Genomic DNA, 21,649 nt, shown 5'->3' on the forward strand with positions numbered 1-21,649 from the left:
GCATAAATGTACCTCTGCACGGAATTCGAAAAAGAATAAAAAATATGTAGCCTTAAGGCAATCAAATAATTTCATAAACAACATTTACAGAGATTTGATTTGCCGCTAAAGAATAAAACACTCGTGGGAGGAAGCACAGTCGAGTAAAGCTTATGTTAGACTACAACAACCGGTGTATGATCTCTCCCCCCAACCCCCACCTCCTTAAGATCCCCCCAAGTTCTGAAGAAGGACTGTTGGCGTTCTAGGCCCGCCCCACTAGGCCACTACGATGCAATCCAGTAACCAGTCATGCTCCAGCCGTGGCCGTGAAATAGTGCATGTGTCCTTTGGGTTGAGTGGAAAGGTGAGCTGTAATAGTACCTCTCCTTCGACGTTTGTGCTTACTTTTGACAACACCTTATGGTTGTTCTTTTAGGTAAAAAGGTGACTTGTGTTTTGGCTCCTCGCATTTTTAAGTATATAAGCTTTGTTATTCGTTATTTTAATGCATGTTATAGATGTGTTGTCAATGCATAAAAGTAATGTCTCATGTATTCAAGATTTTCCAAGTTTTAGTGTGTGGACATTATGAATAACATGATGGGTCCCTAGAGATTGCAAAAGAAGCAGGGGGGGGGAAGGAAGAGAAGACGATATATTGACAAACTCAGAATGTTTGCGAGTGTGGAGTGGCATAGAAAGACTATAAACAGACGCAAGTAGGACATGTCTGAGGCTTTTGTTTTTACAATGGACTAGTAACGGCTGAGGATATATATATATATATATATATATATATATATATATATATATATATATATATATATATATATATATATATATATATACACACCTTGAAGTGGGATCAAGCCTTATACTCGTTGTGGAGCATACGTCATGTTTATGGTAAATGTGCAAAAAAAAGGAAAAAAAATGGAAAAAACACATTTTTGGAAGTCTGAATGCTTTTATACATCCATATTTCGTTCGCTTGGATCTACATTTAACTCACCTTGAGACTTAAATCTCAATTATTTCCGGAAATCCATGGTCAAAATAACTTTAATTTAGATAAATTCAAAAGACCAAAGAGTTGAGAATATAGGAATCCAAAGTCTTAAAGCATTGGTCTAAAATCTAAATAATATTCAACAAATGAACAACGCTTGAATATAAACTACAGTAACTAGACTGAAAGGTTTCCAGTCTTGGATTTGAGTCTAAAATAACTGTTGTGGTTAAGGCAACCTCAAATGTGACTTGTTTGTAATAAAGAAAAAATGTATGCAACTTGTTACGGTTATTTCCATAATTTGGTGGATGACTTGCAGATGGCCAAGTCAGGAAGTTCAGTGAAGCAGGCAATACTATTTTGAAGTCATTATCCTCGAGCTAAGAGACCGCGCATATAGAACCCACTCTCTCTCTCTCTCTCTCTCTCTCTCTCTCTCTCTCTCTCTCTCTCTCTCTCTCTCTCTCTCTCATATATATATATATATATATATATATATATATATATATATATATATATATATATATAATGTGTGTGTGTATACTGTATTTGCCTAATATATAAGTTTGAGTATATATATACTATGTGTGCACATATTTTGTGTGCGCGCGCGTGTCTGTACACGCTCGTGGTATGAAAATATAGAAAACTTTAGTCTATGCAAGATCTACATAATAATATAGGCCTACAAACATATTCTTTAGACTTTGTCTATGCAATCCCTTCCCTATATCATGCGAATGCAAGTTCTAGGCTTGCTGTGTCGGCCCACTCTTAACCGAGGGAGAGTCCCCTTCCACCAGTTAACGGTAAAAGAAAGCAACCCCACCCCCACCCACCCCCACTCCCCTAACCCCAAAAGAGTAACCCTTCATTGGCAACCTCTACCCACACCTGGGTACTGGGTTTGGGTTCCGATGAGACTAGGATGTGATCTCGCCCCTCCTGGCGGCAATTTGGTTCGTACCCGGTAGCTTGCTTGGTTTGCTTGCAACCTTTCAGCCGTTTGTTGGGCTTTGGAGATAACCTTTCGAAGGTAAGAGCGTTGATACGTTTTCTTAATGGTACATTTGAGGTCTTGTTTTAACTCGAAGGTTTGCCTGATGTTTTGGGTTTAATGGCTCGTAGTAAAAATTGTCCTACTTGACTTAACTTTAAGGGCAGTTTTCCTGGTCCTATCCCACAGGGGAACCCAGTGCACTGCAGGACTTACAGATACCTAAGAGTAGGCCTATTACACAGCGTATTCCGTGTTAATTTTCAGATTCACATTATCGAAGCGCTTTGAAAACTGCTATTTAAATGTTTATAGGTCGTAACTTTGCTGTAGGTCAGAACTACATTATTTTCTCTTCTTTTCCTTCGTAATTCCTGGTGATATCATACAAAGTGTTGCCGGTCTATTGATGATGTGGGATATCATCTTCGATCATATCCAAACGTATCTCAGTCAGTTGATGTTGTAGGGTGTTGTCTCTTCGACTGTATCGGTGTTTATATAATTAGATTGTTCATTGGTGGGGTAATGAAATGCATTTAATGCAATAAATTCTCTTTTATCTATGTCTATTTATTTCATACGCCGTGTTCTTGAAATTGCTTCAATGTAGGGAGTAAGTTAGCCTTGGAACCAGCCACCCGTTGAGATACTATTGGGTCCTTTGATTGGCCAGACAGTACTATTATTATTATTATTATTATTATTATTATTACTTGCTAAGCTACAACCCTAGTTGGAAAAGCAGGATGCTGTAAGCCCAGGGCTCTAACATGGAAAATAGCTCAGTGAGGAAAGGAAACAAGGAAAATTAAATATTTTAAGAACAGTAACAATATTAAAAGAAATATTTCCAATATAAGCTATAAAAACTTGAACAAAACAAAAGGAAGAGAAATAAGACAGAATAGTGTGCCCGAGTGTACCCTCAAGCAAGAGAACTCTAGCCCCAGACAGTGCAAGACCATGGTACAGAGGCTATGGCACTACCCAAGACTAGAGAACAATGGTTTGATTTTGGAATGTCCTTCTAGAAGAGCTGAAACCATAGCTAAAGAGTCTCTTCTACCTTACCAAGAGGAAAGTAGCCACTGGACAATTACAGTGCAGTAGTTAACCCCTTGGGAGAAGAAGAATTGTTTGGTAATCTCAATGTCCGGTGTATGGGGACAGAGGAGAATGTGTAAGAATAGGCCAGACTATTCGGTGTATGTGTAGGCAAAGTGAAAATGAACCTTAACCAGAGAAAAGGATCCAATGTAGTACTGTCTGGCCAGTCAAAAGGACTCCATAACTTTAGCGGTAGTATCTCAACGGGTGCCTGTTGCCCTGGCCAACCTACTACCTATAAAAAACATTGGATCCTTCTCTCTAGTTACGGCTCATTTTCCTTTTGTCTACACCTACACCAAATAGTCTGGCCTATTCTTTACATATTCTCCTCAGTCCTCATACACCTGACAATACTGAGATTACCAAACAATTCTACCTCACTCAAGGGGTAAACTACTGCAATGTTTTTGTTTATTGGCCACTTTCCTCTTGATAAGGGTAGAAGAGAGACTTTAGCTATGGTAAGCATCTCTTCTAGGGGAAGGACACTCCAAAATCAAACCATTATTCCCTGTTCTTGGATAGTGCCATAGCCTTTGTACCATGGTCTTTCACTGTCTTGGGGTTGTGCTCTCATACTTGAGGGTACATTTTGGCACATTATTCTATCTTATTTCTCTTTCTCTTGTTTTTTAAATTGTATATAGTTTATATATGAAATATTTATTTGAATGTTGTTACTGTTCATAAAACATTTTAATTGTTAGTTACTCTTCTTGTAGTTTCCTTATTTCCTTTCCTCATTAGGCTATTTTCCCTGTTTGGAGCACCTGGGCTTATAGCATTCTGTTTTTCCAACTAGGGTTATAAATTATTATTAATAATAATAATAATAATAATAATAATAATAATAATAACGTTTCATAAAGCTCGATTGATTGGTTGATTTGAAGTTTTCTGGCATCCTGACATCAAGGGTCATCGACGCCGAAATATTACCACAATCAATACACACATACACACACACACACACACACATTATATATATATATATATATATATATATATATATATATATATGTATATATATATATATATATATATATATATATATATTTATATATATATATATATATATATATATATATATATATATATGTGTGTGTGTGTGTGTGTGTTTGTGTGTGTGTGTAAGGTTCTCCACAACAGATGGCGAGAACAGCAATCTCGATTAAAAAATTATAAAAAGAAAAGAAAAATTATTCACAAGGATTGTTCAAACTTTCAGTAGATGTCCCTCGTATAGAACATATTGATACCGTTAGAATGAACTTACAATGGATAGCAAATAAAGAAAAATTTAACAAGCAAAATATTTATAACTGTATAAATGTTATTTAAAATGTTTGACCGTCCTTCGAAGCTGAATGCAGATCAAGTTATAAGACGATGATATGTAGTTATTACTCCACATCGGATGTGTAATTATATTCATATTTGTATATATTTAATTCATTCTTCATTGTAGACCTTAGAAGTGGTAGCACAACCAGAAACTAAAGTTCCAACGCACTCCCTATGTCATACAGGCATGTCCATCCTATTTACTCGTTTTGTAGGACTTTAGTAATATGCTTTAGATCATAAAACTAAAATTGGATTCTGATATTCTCGTGCCGTGGTATTTTCACGTGTCAAATGGTTCATGTATTACTCTACTGCTACGGCATTGATAAAACAGAGCCGATATAACAAGGCATGACTTTAGAGATATCCCAAAGCTCAGTCTAAAGGCCCTTCCTCATGAGGGGCAACTGCACGGAAGGCAAACACTGTTACCAGTTTTGTTGTATGGATGACGATCAAGTGTAGATGACATCATAGACGAGGAAACAATAGGCAAACCATTGAAGGTCTGCGCCCGTTGTTGAGGCATTGGATAGGTGCCTGACTATTGTCTGACACAACTCTGACTGCACTCTGGCTTCTGCCCGGCGTCTGGCCCAGGTAATACGCTCGCCTGCATGTGTCTTTTGTCTGGCTTAAACTGTTTGATCTGGTAACTCTGTTGCAAAGCACAAGAGTTACAGGCAAATCATAGTGACTGCCATGCATTTGTCCCTCTTGTGGAAGGGGCTTAAGGTATCTTGAGTCTGGACACATAAAGAGGAAAAGGGTATGGTGGCCCATAGGTGAACCTGTAGACTATCACTTATTGAAAATTTTAAGTAACTTATGAAAGACAAAGGCAATTGACAGGCCATAGCACAGTCACACAGTGTACTATGAGACCGAACACACGTATAATCGGTGTCTATCCCCATCTGTACGTAAGACAGGACTAATGGGTACCAGATAATAGCTGATGAAGAATATGTAGGCAGATGAATGGGTCTCCAAATCCCTATCCTTAGCTCAAGAGAACAGCAATATTGTGTTTTACCAGTGAAATGTATCAGGCCTTGATTGGTCTTGAACTTAGTAGTAGTAGTAGAGTAGTAGTAGTATATGTTGATATCTAAATTGCATAACAACACATTCTTTCCCTTCCCAGAGAATGGTGTAAATGAAGAAATGCAAGATGGAATGGACAGTGTGTGGTTGGTTATGGTACGTCCGAAACGCCATCCTGAGGAAGCTAGGCTCTAACCGAAATCTCTTCTCTACCGTGTTCCTGGTTGCTCTTTCCGTCACTCTTCTGTGCACCTTCCATATTGCTGTCTTGAAACACAGAGGGAATGCCAGCCTCCAAACACTGAAATCCTTCGGTTCAATCGGTCCTCTCAGGGAAATCAGGGAAATCGCCAAAGAAGTCGTTCCAGGATTGATTGATAATGAAGAAAAACCTGGACTGCACTCGGGTCAGCCGTTTCAAGGTGGAAAGAAGTTCGGTCGAAATCAGAGAAAGAAAGGTCATAAGGGCAAAAACAAAGCTTTCAACCAGCGATCCTTCGTGAAGAAAGGGGGCATTGGAAACAGGAAGGACAAGCTCATGTTCCCATGGGCTAATAACCAAGGAAAGAAAAACAAAGCTCCTGCCGCCTCTCCAGTTCTGGTGAAACCGAGGCAGCAGACCAGTACTTACCAGGAAGATATCATCATTGGAGATAAGGTTAAATGGGTGAGTAGGTCTAAATAATTGCACTGTGAACATAGGTTATTTACAACAGCCTCGAGATCTGCTTACTTACTGAAGGATCTCTTTGCGAGTGACCATTCCTACCTAAAGATCATCATTCTGTCTGGAATATCTAAAATCCTTTTCTCTTCCACAAAAACTCTTCTCTCCCTATAATTCATTCTCTACCTTCCTCTCGATCTTCTCAAGCCCTCCTCGCTCCCTCTCCACCATTCATCCTCAACACGTGCCAACACCATCTCAGTCGCACTACTTTTATCACCTCTGTAATCTTTACTATGCCTGACATTCTTTTTATTTAATTTTCCAATCTTTCAAGCAGGATTTTTCCCATATTCCACCTCATCATTCTCATCTCTCTTCTCTCAAGTACAGCTTAGAGCCCACGTTTCCGATCCATATATTAACACTGGTCTTATTACTGTGCTGTAGATCTTGACTTTTAGCTTGTAGGAATAAACATGTTTTTCTTAAAATTCGGAGGAATATTTATATCTTAGTTTGAAAATAAAAGAATATACCTTTTACTATGAATGTTCTTCTGGATTACATTACCAGAAATGATTTTCTTTTAAGGTTTCGACGTATTTTGTTACATAGTTTTTGCAACACCAAAGAACATTCGTTTTAACCGGTAAAACTTGAAGTGCACAATTTTGAAAATTAATATACTCAATAACAGAAAAGGAACTAGATTCATGTTTTGTCAGTATCAACAAAGTCAGGTATTTATCCTTTGATGCTAGTATTTAACCATCTGAAGAGGGAAAATAACACCTCTAAAACAAGGTGCAAGAGGGTACATGCATTTTTATTTCATGCGTTTTGAATTGCTTTTTCACCATTAGATATAAGGAAATAAATGATCCATATATTCGTTTTAATTATGCATACAGTATTTGTATGTATATACAGTTTATATATATACATATATATATATATATATATATATATATATATATATATATATATATATATATATATTATTATATATATATGTATACACAGTATATGTTTATGTCTATTATATATTATATATACTGTATATATACACATGTATATACATATATATATATACATATATATATATATATATATGTATATATATATACAATATATGTATATATATATATATATATATATATATATATATATATATATAGGTTCATCGTATGTTGTTTCGATAAAAAAATTTCTAGTTTTTTTCCCGCAACTTAAATTCTTTAATCGTTATTTTCCCGATATTTTATCGCTAAATAATCCTAAAACAAACTTGAAAGTTCCAACTACCAATCCTCTGATCATTCAGAAGTTAGTCAGCTTCACTGGATTAACACCCCCCCCCCCCTCCCCCCAAGGGTAATGCCATCAGTACACTGCAAATTGTTCACTGTATGCATTACTAAAATGTGTTTATAACGTCAATTTTTTCCCCAATGATGCACCCACTTTTTAACCTTTAATTATAAATTCAACCATCGCTTCTTTACTTACATCTTGATCACCAGCCCCTTAACTCGTATTTCAAAAACTGCACATGGGTCCTCTATGGCCTCCTATGCCTTAGTATCTTCTAATATAGAGCAAATTCGTAGACCTAAATCCAAATATAAATTAGAGAAGCACCCAGTAGTCTTATTTTGCTCCTAACTCCACTGAGTACTTGTACCTCGGTTGGGCTTGCCCGGCTGACGTTCTGGTGAGCATTTATTCTGATGAAACTGGAAATGAAACCAGACACCTTTAACCTCTAAAATCTAGTGGATTTTGTACTTGTGTTATACTGCACACGTCCACCATGTTTCGTTGATATTGGGTCTGTGGTATTTTGCGTAATGTTCACAAATAAACTAACGAAACATTTACCTTTTACTTAATATTGTAATTATTTTCAAAGAACTGCTGCTTGCTTTGATATCCTTTATCCAAAATGTTAAAGATTCATCCTTTATTTCATACTCAACATGACTACCAAGTTTATTCGAAATCGAATAAAGTAAAGTTCCTCACAATCAAATATAAACTAAGCAAACAGGGGTGAACGCATTTTACATAACCCTTCGCATATTTGCGAATGCAATAAACACCGTAAGCATTGAAATAACAACAGACTTTTTCCACTATTCATCAAGGGTAATTTCTCTCCTCCAAAGACAAACGACTTCATGCTGGAGCGCCGAAAGGAGTTCCGCCAACGGTCTGTCCGCGTCAAGCGGGAGTGTGAAAATGACGTCAGGGGGAGACTTCGACTTCACATGGTTAAGGTGTACGAGCATCTGAAGTGGGCCACTGAGCATTCGTTGATCTACTGTCCGGTTTTTAAGGTGAGTGCCTTTTTTTTTATTGACCACATTATTATTTTTTGTTTATTTAAAAAAGATGAGTATATACAGTGTATATACTGTATGTGTATATATATATATATATACATATATATATATATATATATATATATATATATATATACATGTATGTATATATATATGTATATATATATATATATATATATATATATATATATATATATATATATATATATATATTTATGTATATATATATGTGTGTGTATATATATATATATATATATATATATATATATATATATATATATATATATATATATCCTTTCTGAGTGGGGATACATTAACGTGGTGAAAGGTTTTGTGTATTGCAATGATCGATGAAAGCTGTACTAGTCTCAAACCTTCACCAATCAAGTGGCCTGCGCGGTGATGAAAACTGTCCAAACCCCATTATTATTATTATTATTATTATTATTATTATTATTATTATTATTACTTACTAAGCTACAACCCTTGTTGGAAAAGCAGGATGCTATAAGCCCAGGGGCTCCAATAGGGAAAATAGCTCAGTGAGGAAAGGAAAAAAGGAAAATAAAATATTTTAATTAGAGTAACAACAATAAATATCTCCTATATAAACTATAACAACTTTAACAAAACAAGAGGAAGAGAAATAAGATAGGAGTGTGTGCTCTAGTGTACCCTCAAGCAAGAGAACTCTAACCCAAGACATGAATAAAGGCATGTCGGAGGCCTTTGTAGTGTAGTGGACTAGAGACAACTGTAATTTTTTTTGAGATATATATATATATATATATATATATATATATATATATATATATATATATATATATATATATATATATATATGTGTGTGTGTGTGTGTGTGTGTGTGTGTGTGTTTATCACCATCATCATTAGAACAGTAATATTAACAGACATTCCAGAGACTGCTTCCTGTCTCACCTCACTGCACTACAGGTCATACCAGTTCTGTAAGGTCATTGCCCCCTTTGTGTCAGTGTCAGAGATGAATTCCCCTCCTTCCCCAACTCTCGAACTTAGTTCCCTGGTCTAGGGCTGCTAATTACTAAGTGAAACTTTGCTTCAGTCGTTAATTATTATTACTTGCTAAGGTGCTACCTTAGTTGGAAAAGCAGTGAGGAAAGGAAACAAGGGAAAAATAAAATATTTTAAAAACAGTAACAACATTAAAATGAGTATTTCCTATATTAAAACTTTAACTAAACAAGAGGAAGAGAAATTAGATAGAATGGTGTGCCCGAGGGTACCCTCAAGCAAGATATGCTATGGGGGTATGATATGTACAGTACATTATGTATCTTTTAAGTATTATTGTAATGCTCTATTATATACATTTCTTTGTTTTTCGTCAGCTTTGTCTCCTCAACTCTGGCATTCTGATTAGTTTATGCTAAAACAAACAAACAATGGCAAACAAGGAAATGCCCGGGAAATCATTTCATTTTCTTTAAACAAGATTAAATGCTTTAAGGTTTAAAAAAGTGTTTTGGTACTTCTTTTATTTCTGTTGAGTACTTAACCAATTTGTAAAGCTACAATGAGAAAAGCCTTACTTTACGGTTAAATGTAATGCTTACAATATTGCGTCTCAATCTTTAACAACTGGGTTCATGTGCCCCTGAATATTTTTAATATTGACCTATGCTTTATTCATTTATTAATTTCTTCTCTAAACTCGTATCATTGAGATACTACCGCTGGAGGGTTATGGGGTCCTTTGACTGGCCAGACAGTACTATATTGGATCCTTCTCTCTGGTTACGGTTCATGTTCCCATTGCCTACTCTCACACCGAATAGTCTGGCCTCTTCTTTATATACTGTATGTATTTTCCTCTGTTCTCATACACCTGACAATACTGAGGCTACCAAACAATTTTTCTTCGGCCAAGGGGTTAACTACTGCACTGTAATTGTTCAGTGGCCACTTTCCTTTTGGTAAGGGTAGAGGAGACTTTAGCTATGGTAAGCAGTTCTTCTAGGAGATAGATATTCTAAAATCAAACTATTGTTCTCTCGTCTTGGCTAGTGCCATAGCCTCTGTACCATGGTTTTCCACTGCCTTGGGTTAGAGTTCTCGTGCTTGAGGGTACACTGGCACACTATTCTATCCTATTTCCCTTCTTGTTTTGTTAAAGTTTTTATAGGTTATATAGGAGATATTTATTTTGATGTTACTGTTCTTAAAATATATTTTTCCTTGTTTTTTCTCCTCACTGGGCTATTTTCCCTGTTGGAGCCCCTGGGCCTATAGCATCCTGCTTTTCCAACTATTGTAGAGTTGTAGCTTAGCAAGTAATAATAATAAAAATGGTATCTCAGTCTCTTCATCGGAATTATATAATGTTTACTTCAAATAGCATAATTATAATACGAAGAGAGGTCGCCAAAAGCTGTAAAATTAGATTGATATTCTGTTGAAATGAACCCGAGTAGACATAAATCCTTTTGTAAATCCGTAATCCATATATTATTGAAATACAAGGATCCAATCGAGGGTCGCACATGATTGGCGGAGCACTCCCAAGAGACCGGCCATATGCAAATATAATTAGCACACAAGCCGCCTCTCCACCAAGCAATAACCAGGAAACGGCCAGGCAATTATTCATAATGACTCAGCAGGTAGACATATAGGCTCCTCCAACACCCGCTCTCCTATCTCACAAGTACAGTAAGGTTGCACACAAACTATCGGACTTGATCGGGCTCGAACGCCCGTCCAACGTATGGAAAGACAGGGCTGTTTCCAATAGGCTACTAACATCCTATTCTATTCCGTCATGATATAGTATAACGGAAACCCTCTATCCGACTCTACACCACCTCAAACACAGTCTATCGCATTTCGGTCGCATTCTCTTGAAGACACAGCGGCGATGATAAATGTCGTTTACAAGGAAACTTGGAAGAATGTCGAAAGTCATGGTATCTGTAAAACGCCAGTTATCATGATGTCTAAATAGATCTTGCCAGTCATGCCTTGGAAAAACCCGCCCGTCTGAGATTAGGATCGCGAATGTGCTTGTTGGTGGTTGGACTCTCTCAAGACGAGATTTTTCCATCGCTTATACATTCGTTGGGTTTTCTAATTTTCAACATCTTAGTTCGTTGTTATAATGGAAGTAGATTGTCCTATGTCTAAAGAGAAAATAAATAAAAACAAACGGATGAGGAAATAAGAAAGACGTCTCTGAGATTCTATGCTGGAAATAGAAAATAGGTCGTCTTTATCCTTTCAATATAGTCGAGTTCTTTATGTTATTTATATATTATCGGTTCCTTGCTGCTAATAATCTGAAGTAGTCGGTGATATGATTCGAATTTATATCCTACGAAAGATTTCAAATTCCATATTAAGTCTCCATGTCAATAGCTTGATTTATCTTCTACTGTATACCTAGGGAAGGTATAACCCCTATTAAATATTCTTATCAGTAACACAATTCAACCTCTATCCTCAGGGAGAATTCATTTCATCCTCATCTCCTCCTACGCACATTGACGCAAAGGGCCTCGGTTAGATTTCGTCAGGCGTGTCTATTTGTTTACAACCCCTTTTAGATATTGAAAACGTCGCTACCTGGTGATCTGCCGGACTGGGGTTCAAGTCCCGCTCAAACTTGATAGTTTCTTGTAGTGTCTGCAACCTCACCATCCTTGTGAGCTAAGGAGGGGGGGGGTGTTAGGAAAGCAGCTGAATCCTCAGCAGCCATTGCCTAGTCTCTCCTGGTCCTAGCTAGGGTGGAAAGGGTGCTTAGGCGCTGATCATATGTAGAGTTTATATGATCAATCTCTAGGGCATTGTCCTGCTAGCCAGGGCATTGTCCTGCTAGCCAGGGCATTGTCCTGCTAGCCAGGGCATTGTCACTGTCCTTTGCGTCTGCCATTCATAAGTGGCCTTTAAACCTTAAACCTTTAAAGATAAAAACCCTATCTTAAAAATATCATCAAAGAATGGAAAAAATTAAGTCATTTATGACCGGAAAACATTGATAAACTGACCTTTTAGGTAAATCATTTGCAATGACCTCAACAGTAAATAAGAATTCAAATAGAATTGTAACTACTTTGGAAAGAACCCGCTATCCGACCTCCTTGCATTGACCTGAAGTTGATGTCAAGAGAACTGGTAATAATAGAGTTTCGGAACTGGCTGGCAGGAAGAATGAGTCAGCAGTATGAAGTGCTTGATATATATGTTTGGTGGTGGTTTCATTTTTTCATGCGATGATGTACGAACAGCTTCGAAAAATATATACCTACTGGATGATAAGCAGAACTGCAGAAAATATCACCCTTTTTATTTTTTGCTTGAAGATACTTCGAAGAATTTGAGAGATAATGATAGTGGGATCTGTTGAAGGTCTTCGACCCTTCTTTCTGATAATTATTATTATTATTATTATTATTATTATTATTATTATTATTATTATTATTATTATTCAAGCTACAACCCTAGTTGGAAAAGCAAGATGCTATAAGCCCAAGGGCTCTAACATGGAGAAAATATTTTTCTTTTCCTGACTAACTTATTTCTAATCTGACAATTGATGTAACGTTATGAATAGAATTTGGCCTATGATAGTATGCACGTTCTATTAGGTATGATAGTTTAAGGACTAGATTTTTTTTTTTAGCTTAATAAAATCCTATCACATTCTAAGACTTTTTCTTACCAATATCTCATTTACAGTATATGGTGGCTTTTTCGATCATTTAATAAACCGAAATGCGTCTGTTTCAGGTTTCTTCTGTTGAGACATAAATTGGTTGAAGTTTAATGTATTGAGGTCCTCATTGTCATCGATTGAGGTATATATATATATATATATATATATATATATATATATATATATATATATATATATATATATATGGATAACAATGATTAGGCCAATACACACACACACACACATATATATATATATATATATGTATATATATATATATATATATATATATATATATATATATATATATATATATATATATAGTGTATATATATATATATATATATATATATATATATATATATTTATTTATTTATTTTTGGGTTCATCTTAGGCAATTTCAATAAAAAAAATCAACTTAAATTCTTTAATAATTGTTTACTTGACATTTTGGTTGCTTGATAGTGTTATGCTTATTCATCCTTACAACATCCAATTGCAATTTCCATTATCATCAACAAAGAAATTTCTTAACCAACACTGGAAAAGCAACACCAACTGAGCTAACCCTCCGTAATGACAGACGATAATTCTCCCCCACTTTTCCATAATTGATCCCCAGGCTGGTTCAACCACCTGGATGAAAAACCTTCTGATTTTGGCCGGCGAGAAGACTTTCAACGCGAGCTTGCACGCCAGGGTCAGCAGCCTGTACCCGACTCCCACCAGTCGCCAGAGGATAGAGAACCTCCTGCAGAAGTCGCTGAAGTTCATGATCGTGAGGCATCCTTTTGAGAGGATTCTTTCGGCTTATAGGTGAGGAAATTGGGGCAGGTCCCCAACTCTCCCCCTCCCCTACCTATCCTATTCCCCTATACTGACGTTGTAGCTGTAGGGGCAGGTCGTTTAGATGGGTGACAAATTAAAATCGCAGATATTCTCTCTCTCTCTCTCTCTCTCTCTCTCTCTCTCTCTCTCTCTCTCTCTCTCTCTCTCTCTCTCTCTCTCTCTCCTTTAATCATAGTTCTCGTCTTTTAATCACAGACCTCTTTCTTTCCATCATAAGTCTCTCTCTCTCTCTCTCTCTCTCTCTCTCTCTCTCTCTCTCTCTCTCTCTCTCTCTCTCTCAGAGGTTATTATATTATCTTGGGTTTACCATATTTCTTCCATTCAAATCTGCATATACTTCTAACCGATTCTGAATAACACTGAATTTACTAAAACATAAAACAGCAATAAAAAAAAAAGGAATAAAAAATGTAGAGGAAACAGAACACCACTTAACCAACTGTTACCATTTTCAGGGACAAAATGCTGCGAGTACTGAAGACTGAAGATCCTTACCGGCATATGCAGTTGTCGGTACTTCAGAAGTATGGCCACATTGGTAATAACGTGTCATCTTCCGGTGTTCGTAAGGCCGATGAACCATCTAAAGAATATTCACACCCGACCTTCTTGCAGTTTTTGTATAAAGTCCGTGACGACATGAAATTCTTTTGGTAAGTGGCCACTAGATTGAACCACATGCTTAACTTTGCTTTAAGGACTGTTTTTCTGGTCCTATCCCGCAGGGGAACCCCTACTCTCTGTAGGAACTTCGCGTCTAGTTTATCATATACATTCTAAGGCCGGCCCTAGACGTAACTGTTTATCTGAACGATATAACTGATCAGATAAAAATCGTTGCAAGCCATCTAACGTCGCTGCCCCTGCACCATTCCGATATATCGTTACAATTTGCATCGGTTCCACAGTTTCCATAATGTCATCTGAGGAGGAGGATTCTCTGGCTCTAGCAGGTTTAGCTGTGGCATTATGCGTAAAAAGGGCGAAAAGTGCTTCTGGATCTAAGCGAGGTCGCAAGTGGAGTAGCGAATGGCTACTGAAAAGAAAAACTTATACTCATACAAACTTGTTGGCGGAGTTGAGAACGGTGCCTAAGGATTGGAAAAATTATTTAAGGATGAACGAGGAAACGTACTTAACCTTTAATCATTAGTAACACCTTTCATAGAGAAAGAAGACAGTCATGAGATGTGCAATAACGCCTCATGAAAGACTGACAATCGTTAGATCGTTCAGATAAAAAGTGTGAATGATTCAACTGTTCATGCCGCTCGATCAGTTCATCTGAAACTATCAAAATCTGCGCAAATTTCCCCCCTACACGTCAGTTTTATCGTAACGATTTATCTGATCAGTTATATCATTCAGATAAATAGTTAGGTCTAGGGCCGGCCTAAGGCTTTCAGCAGTTCACACCGCATATTGCTCGTTTATTGTTAAATCCACATAGTCGAAGCACTTAGAAAACAAGGAAGTCTTCAGTTTCCTCTTGAAAGCCTTAATATCTTCAGTCTTTCAGATGTCTAGTGGGAACTTATTCTATACAGTACAGTAGGTCTGATCTTTCGAAAGCATGTTTGAAAGCTCTAGAACTTACAGTGCACATATACCTTGGTTTCAATGATTTGAAACTGTCACTATTTTCGTTTCAACACGATTTGTTGGCCGCACGATATATAGCGATTCTCATAGAGTTTAGATGTCTTGAAAGGATTTTTTTTTAAATCTTTTCATAATAAATTTACGAATGCAGGTACCACTAAAGAAGGTAAAAGTCTATTTATAATCTACGTGTCAGGATCTAACGCTTTTTCTTGTGAAAAAGAAATAAAAAATATTTGTACACAGACTTGCTGCAGCTACCTCGGAATAATTGCCTTTGTATATGCGGGAACACATTAATTTATCAGTCCATCAATTTTTTTAATTCAGTTGAAAAAAGTCGTCTAGGGAAAATAAACTTTCGGTGTAATTTGTGTAGATTTCCATACGTGATATCAATTGATAGCTATAAGCTATTTAGCTGTTATTGAGAAATTCTGAATTCAATCTTACGTTGATGGTTACAAAATCAATGCTCTTCATGAATAAACTAAATTCCTCTTATTATTACACAATATAATGACAGCAAATGAAATTATTTCTTTTATTTACTCTATATTAATACCATTTAACTAAACGAAGCATAGAAAAAATCCTATGGAAACCAGTTAACTTGAAATAAAATTTCCAGGAAGGTCATGGACGGCACAGTCGTAGATCCTCACTGGACGCCAACTTGGTACTCCTGCGCTCCTTGTCAAATCCAATATGACATCATTGCCAAAATGGAATCCTTAGATGTAGATCAGGAATTCATCCTCCACGCAGCTAATCTCCAGGATACTCTAGTCAACGCTCGCACTCATGCATCAAAGTAAGCATCCGAGTTCGTGTTGATCTTTAAACTACAGGTCTTGACAAAGCACTGAAATGTAGTTTTTTTTTCAGAAAAGCATCTTGCTTCTCTCTATGCAATAAGTGTATTGATAGTTTATGCCACATTCCTGGTTGATTAACAAAGATGGGTAGTTGAAAGAGATATCCAATTGTTATACATTATCATTCAGTTTTCCATGTGTACGAATCAATGGGTTTACTTATTGGTGGCAGGATTTTTATTCACTCATATTTTTACACAAGAAATTGTTTCCATATAATAGATTCTGGTCAAAACAACCTAAGATAGTAAGGTACATGATTTGCATATTATGATTAATAAAGACCTACTTTTCCAGATTCGACGGTTATTCAGATTCTGCAACAGCTGCCCGCGAGTACTTCCAGGACATTCCTTTAGGGTTGTTGAAAGAACTGGAACAGCTCTACTGGCCGGACTTCAAGCTCTACGGGTACACCGCCGATAATTATTACCAAATGACCCGGGGTGGTGCGTGAATTCTCCGAGCTGGTCTTGGATAGGATTTTAAAGAGTTATGAGGAAGATTGGGCTTGTTTTATCCTTTTAACATGGGTTGTAGACTGTCCCCGTGAATGGTGTAGAAGATTTAGGAACAATTACCCCTTTTAGCCCCTCTCAAAACAAGAAGAAGAAAGAACAAAATCGTCAACAAGATGTGGCTATCAGAGCTCTTTACTTAACATCGGGAACTTGGAGGTGTAATGGGTAAGAGAGGCGTTCGTATGTGAGCAGTACAAGGTTCTGTAGACTAGAGGTTCATTCAAGTAAATTCTGACGTTGATATGAAAGAACATCACTTATTTGTTCCATTTTATTGATGATCTGTATCAGTACGTGCCACTTGGCGTTTTAGTAATGGTTGTTCAAAATAGGTGTTTGTGATGTCAATATGTTTTATTTAATTCCGTGTCGGTGACTTTCGGACTCCTGTTTGAAATATGACTGATTATGGAAGAAGTTTTTCTATATAACTGTTTACTTATCCATGTAGGCTTCATTTTATAGCCTAAGTAGTTCCTTGTTTTTTCTACATTAGGCTTTTCTCGCGGTTACTATAAAATAGTTAGAACCATTCATATTTATATACATACAATTTTTTTTATGCTCTACAGATAACATTTCATGCCTATCATTGTTTGTAGCATAGTAAACCCATGAAAGGAGTTTCTTCATGTAGGATGTTAAACATTCTTGATTTATTTTTTAATACATTAAAGAAAACAAGCTCGAAAACCCAGGACTTTTTTTTAGTATCCAAATACGGAAAATATTAAGAACAGCACCATGATAATAGATGAAATATTTACACGTAATGATCTTTCTATTTGGACTACATAAAATGATACTTATGTAGGCTGGTAAAACCTTAAGCAACAAATGAAAGTAAAATAGTGTTTTATTTTTATCACATTTCATTCTCGTTCACATACTAGAGTTAACATTCTTGAACAATAATACATTATCTCCGTTTTGTTTGAAAAAGTAATACTTGAAATAAAATTAGATATTTTTTTGTGCGCAGAATATTATATTTTGGGTTAACTTGCGATGTATGTAGGTCTATATATATATATATATATATATATATATATATATATATATATATATATATATATCCCTGATAAGAGGCTATAAACAACCTTATATCCCATTTATGGACAGGGACAAGATGTAACAGTTTGAACTAGACTTTTGTAAGGACAAATTTGATTAAAACTTTGTTCTAAAAAGCACCGAGAATTAGTGAATAACAAATATCAAATAATGAAAAGTCAGGTCTGGTTTTTCACCTAAACTCATAAATATTTCGAAAATATCTTAATCAACTTTCTGAGCCAAAAATTAGTCGAAATTATTTTCCTAATTTTATTTATCTCCGAATCTCACAACTACTACTCTACAACTTTTATTTGTTTTGGTGATTCTCGTAGTTTCCCAAATTGTTTTTTCAAAAGTTTCCATGCCAGAATCTGCTATAACATCCATTTAAGCTTGGGTTGGACAGCACACTTTAACCGTGTTTCCCCTGAAAAAAAAAATTAAAAGAAGCATTATGTAAGATGAAAATAATGTGTTTGGCAAGACTGTGTTAAATTAGTCTCATGTTCTCATAGCTCGTTTAACTATGGTCCCTTAGGTGCTTCAGTGAATAGGTCTATTGTAGTCTATTGGTCTAGGAAAAAAAAAAACAATCAAGACCTCTAATGACAAGCTACATTCTAAAATATTAGAAAATAAAAAACAGAGAATTCACTGAAAGTGAAATCTTAATTCTGAAATAAGAGCAACTTTTACTTAGGCTGAACAATCGATGTAAACTTACTCATGGCCGCATCCGTACTCTTGAACGAAGTTATATCCTTCGTTATAACTGTCAGAAGAAGTTTCGATGATTTCCTGTACTTGGCTTAGCAGACTGGGACAGTTGTCGATCTCTGTACACACACCTGCTGGTGCAAGTAATGTTCTGCACCCTTTACCTGTGAGTATAAGGGAACCATTACAAGTTTACCTGTGAGTATAAGGGATCATTGCAAGTTTACCAGTGAGTATAAGGGACCATTGCAAGTTTACCAGTGAGTATAAGGAACCATTTCGAGTTTACCTGTGAGTATAAGGAACCATTTCAAGTTTACCTGTGAGTATAAAGAACCATTTCAAGTTTACATTAGCTATTGTTCTTTCGGGATTGAATTACTTAGCATTCGTGAAATTTCATAGTTGCTTTATCATTCTGTAGTTAATTAATATTGTGATATTCATTTATGATTTCTTGTTGTCTAAGTACTTCGATAATGTGGATTTGACAATAAACAACCACTGTACGGTTTGAAATGCTGAATGCCTTAGAATTTAGGCCTATACGATAAAATGAAATGCTGAAGGTCCTGCAGAGAGTTATATTCCCTTGCAGTATAGGACCAGAAAAGCAGCCCTTAAAGTAACGATATATCTTATAATTAGATAAGAAAACTATCACATACTAACCACACGTCTCCAGTGACTTTCCAGTGGGAGACCATACCCCGTGGCAACACTTGACTTGTCGACATACGTCGTATCTGACGTGGCCAGCATCATAGACTATCCCGTCTTGTGTGCAAACTAAGTTTGGATGAGCTGGGAACAATAGGAAAATACAAAAACCTCAACATACATATAAACGAAAAAAGATAAGTGATCTCTAATTATTATTCAAGTTGATTAACTATTATATTTTTCTTGTATCGTTTAATTTGAGTATTATTAAAAATCTTCTCTTCTGAATGAAATAGAAGTAGGCCTATACCCTGATCTTCAAAGTGCAAGTCTTACATGGTGCAAATAAAATATATATATATATATATATATATATATATATATATATATATATATATATATATATATATATATAAGCTCTAATGAGGCAAAGCTGTAAATGTTTTAACCGTTTATCAAAAGTAATATCCTGTTTTCCAAAAAAAAATGTAGGCTACATCTCAGACTGCTTTGTAACATCTCAAAAATTCCGGAATATTTATCTTCAAATCAGAACTACGAATTATGAGCAAAGAACGAGACAAATAAACTCGATCCTGTTCACTTTCGTCTTACCTAAGATCATGTTACTAATTTCGTGTCGTTGTCTGAGGAAGGCAATATCTGCGACCGTTTTTCCTGTAAAATAATAGATAGAAATTTTATCTCCAATAAAATTGAAACTCTCTCTCTCTCTCTCTCTCTCTCTCTCTCTCTCTCTCTCTCTCTCTCTCTCTCTCTCTCTAAGACTGGAAACTGCTTGATAAATTGATATAAATAACATTTCTACTTAAAATGTTCTATAACATTGTTAACAAACAAATAAACAATAAAGCTAAACAAAAACATGAACTCCTTGGCGAAGCCTCTCAATATTACTTGAAATTAATTATTATTATTACAAGTTAAAAGCTACAACATCAGTTGTAAGAGCAAAGGCTTCAAGCCAGAGATAGAAACCAACCATTGAAAAAAAAAAGAAACAGAAAAGTAATGAATAAACTATAACGGACAAACAAACAAAACTGAAACAATAATAGTGACATTGAAGGAAACTTAAACTTACTATTTTTGTTTTTGATACTCAAGTCTGGGCAATGTTCCAGGAAGACCTTAACAACTTCAGTGAATCCTGAATTAGTAGCCTCCATTAATGATGTGTCACCTGGAAACAAGTAAACGAGGAACTAATGAAAGAAGCAAAAAAAAAAAAGTTTGTCAGAAGTGATAGAGTTGCAGATATTGTCCTATTCCTCGCATGTTATAAAAGCAGGGCTTATGAAAAGAAAATTTATAGTTTTATAGTCATTATATCATTTTGGATATCAATAATGTGGTCACATAAATGTTATCCAGAAATTCAAACATCTTAATAGACTAACACTAGTTGTCATGAATTATGGAGTGCGCTAGGCATTTGAAACGTACCGAAATAATCTTAATTTTTACATTTTCCCTCCTGTCTCACAACATTCCTAGCCTTTAGCATATAACGAGTAAATACGAAATTTAATTTTTTACATAGGAACAGCTTATGACAGAAATTTCTAAGCATAGGAATGTCATGAATCAACGCACATTTCATCAAAATTCATACAAATAATGAAGAATTTTCCATAACATACCGTCGATGGCTTGTCCGTCGATCTCAGCGCCAGCAGCGAGAAGAAGTCGAACTTCATTTGGCAGGTTGTTTCTCGCCGCAATGTTCAGTGGTGTTACTCCTTGAAAGAAACGAAAAATGTCGTAAACTGTAATATTTCGAAGTGCCAGTCACAATACAATAGTGTTATTCATTCAAGCGAGTGTTTGTAGTATCACGTCATACTAGCAATTCATTGAGGTTCTAGTGTTACTCTTGTTGTTCTTTACACCAGCAAGTCGTTGAGGTTCTAGTGTTACTGTATTATTCTTTATACCAGCAACTTATTAAAGTTCAATTGACAATGTGGTGCCGTTTGATTGGTGTCATATAGTAAGTTATGATAACGAAACAATGTTCTATTGACGTTTTGAAGTTCGTCTTGACAGCAAGAAAGTTCATCATGAATCTCGGGACTTGATGCTCCATTGAACGCCTTGGTGCAAGGTGTTCCTGCCAGCCGTTGATGTTCTATT

General features: G+C 35.9%; 2 protein-coding genes across 6 annotated transcripts in view; one reads left to right on the top strand and one right to left on the bottom strand.

The window, feature by feature from the left end:
- Positions 1–211: 211 nt before the first annotated feature.
- On the top strand, positions 212–17,689 carry LOC137647294 (carbohydrate sulfotransferase 13-like). Of its 5 annotated transcripts, none has more exons than XM_068380687.1 (7): positions 212–316; positions 5,599–6,165; positions 8,337–8,507; positions 13,826–14,019; positions 14,508–14,705; positions 16,286–16,468; positions 16,830–17,689. In XM_068380687.1, the coding sequence occupies exons 2-7, from the start codon at positions 5,611–5,613 to the stop codon at positions 16,987–16,989; spliced, it is 1,461 nt and encodes a 486-aa protein (XP_068236788.1). In that variant the 5' UTR covers positions 212–316; positions 5,599–5,610; the 3' UTR covers positions 16,990–17,689. The 5 variants fall into 5 exon arrangements, with proteins under 5 accessions (XP_068236788.1, XP_068236784.1, XP_068236786.1 ...); XM_068380683.1 differs by having other exon boundaries at positions 242–346; positions 16,830–17,687; XM_068380685.1 differs by having other exon boundaries at positions 296–418.
- Positions 17,690–18,118: 429 nt separating this feature from the next.
- The window catches only part of LOC137647295 (kinase D-interacting substrate of 220 kDa B-like), a 13,886-nt gene continuing 10,355 nt past the window's right edge, over positions 18,119–21,649 (bottom strand). Inside the window, exons 10-15 of the mRNA XM_068380688.1 lie at positions 21,157–21,255; positions 20,598–20,696; positions 20,108–20,170; positions 19,502–19,633; positions 18,837–18,993; positions 18,119–18,539 (exon numbers count right to left, since the gene is read on the bottom strand). Of these exons, the coding sequence (XP_068236789.1) occupies positions 18,500–18,539; positions 18,837–18,993; positions 19,502–19,633; positions 20,108–20,170; positions 20,598–20,696; positions 21,157–21,255 (590 nt within the window). The 3' untranslated portion in view covers positions 18,119–18,499. The remainder of the gene's footprint in view (positions 18,540–18,836; positions 18,994–19,501; positions 19,634–20,107; positions 20,171–20,597; positions 20,697–21,156; positions 21,256–21,649) is intronic.

Source organism: Palaemon carinicauda, chromosome 9 (assembly GCF_036898095.1).
Source record: "Palaemon carinicauda isolate YSFRI2023 chromosome 9, ASM3689809v2, whole genome shotgun sequence".
Classification (NCBI taxonomy): domain Eukaryota; kingdom Metazoa; phylum Arthropoda; class Malacostraca; order Decapoda; family Palaemonidae; genus Palaemon; species Palaemon carinicauda.

Coding starts and splice junctions, on each gene's coding strand:
- LOC137647294 (XM_068380687.1), top strand. CDS start 5,611: ATGAAGAAATGCAAGATGGAATGGACAGTGTGTGGTTGGTTATGGTAC. Junction 6,166..8,336: donor TTGGAGATAAGGTTAAATGG/GTGAGTAGGTCT, acceptor TCTCCTCCAAAG/ACAAACGACTTCATGCTGGA. Junction 8,508..13,825: donor TCTACTGTCCGGTTTTTAAG/GTGAGTGCCTTT, acceptor ATTGATCCCCAG/GCTGGTTCAACCACCTGGAT.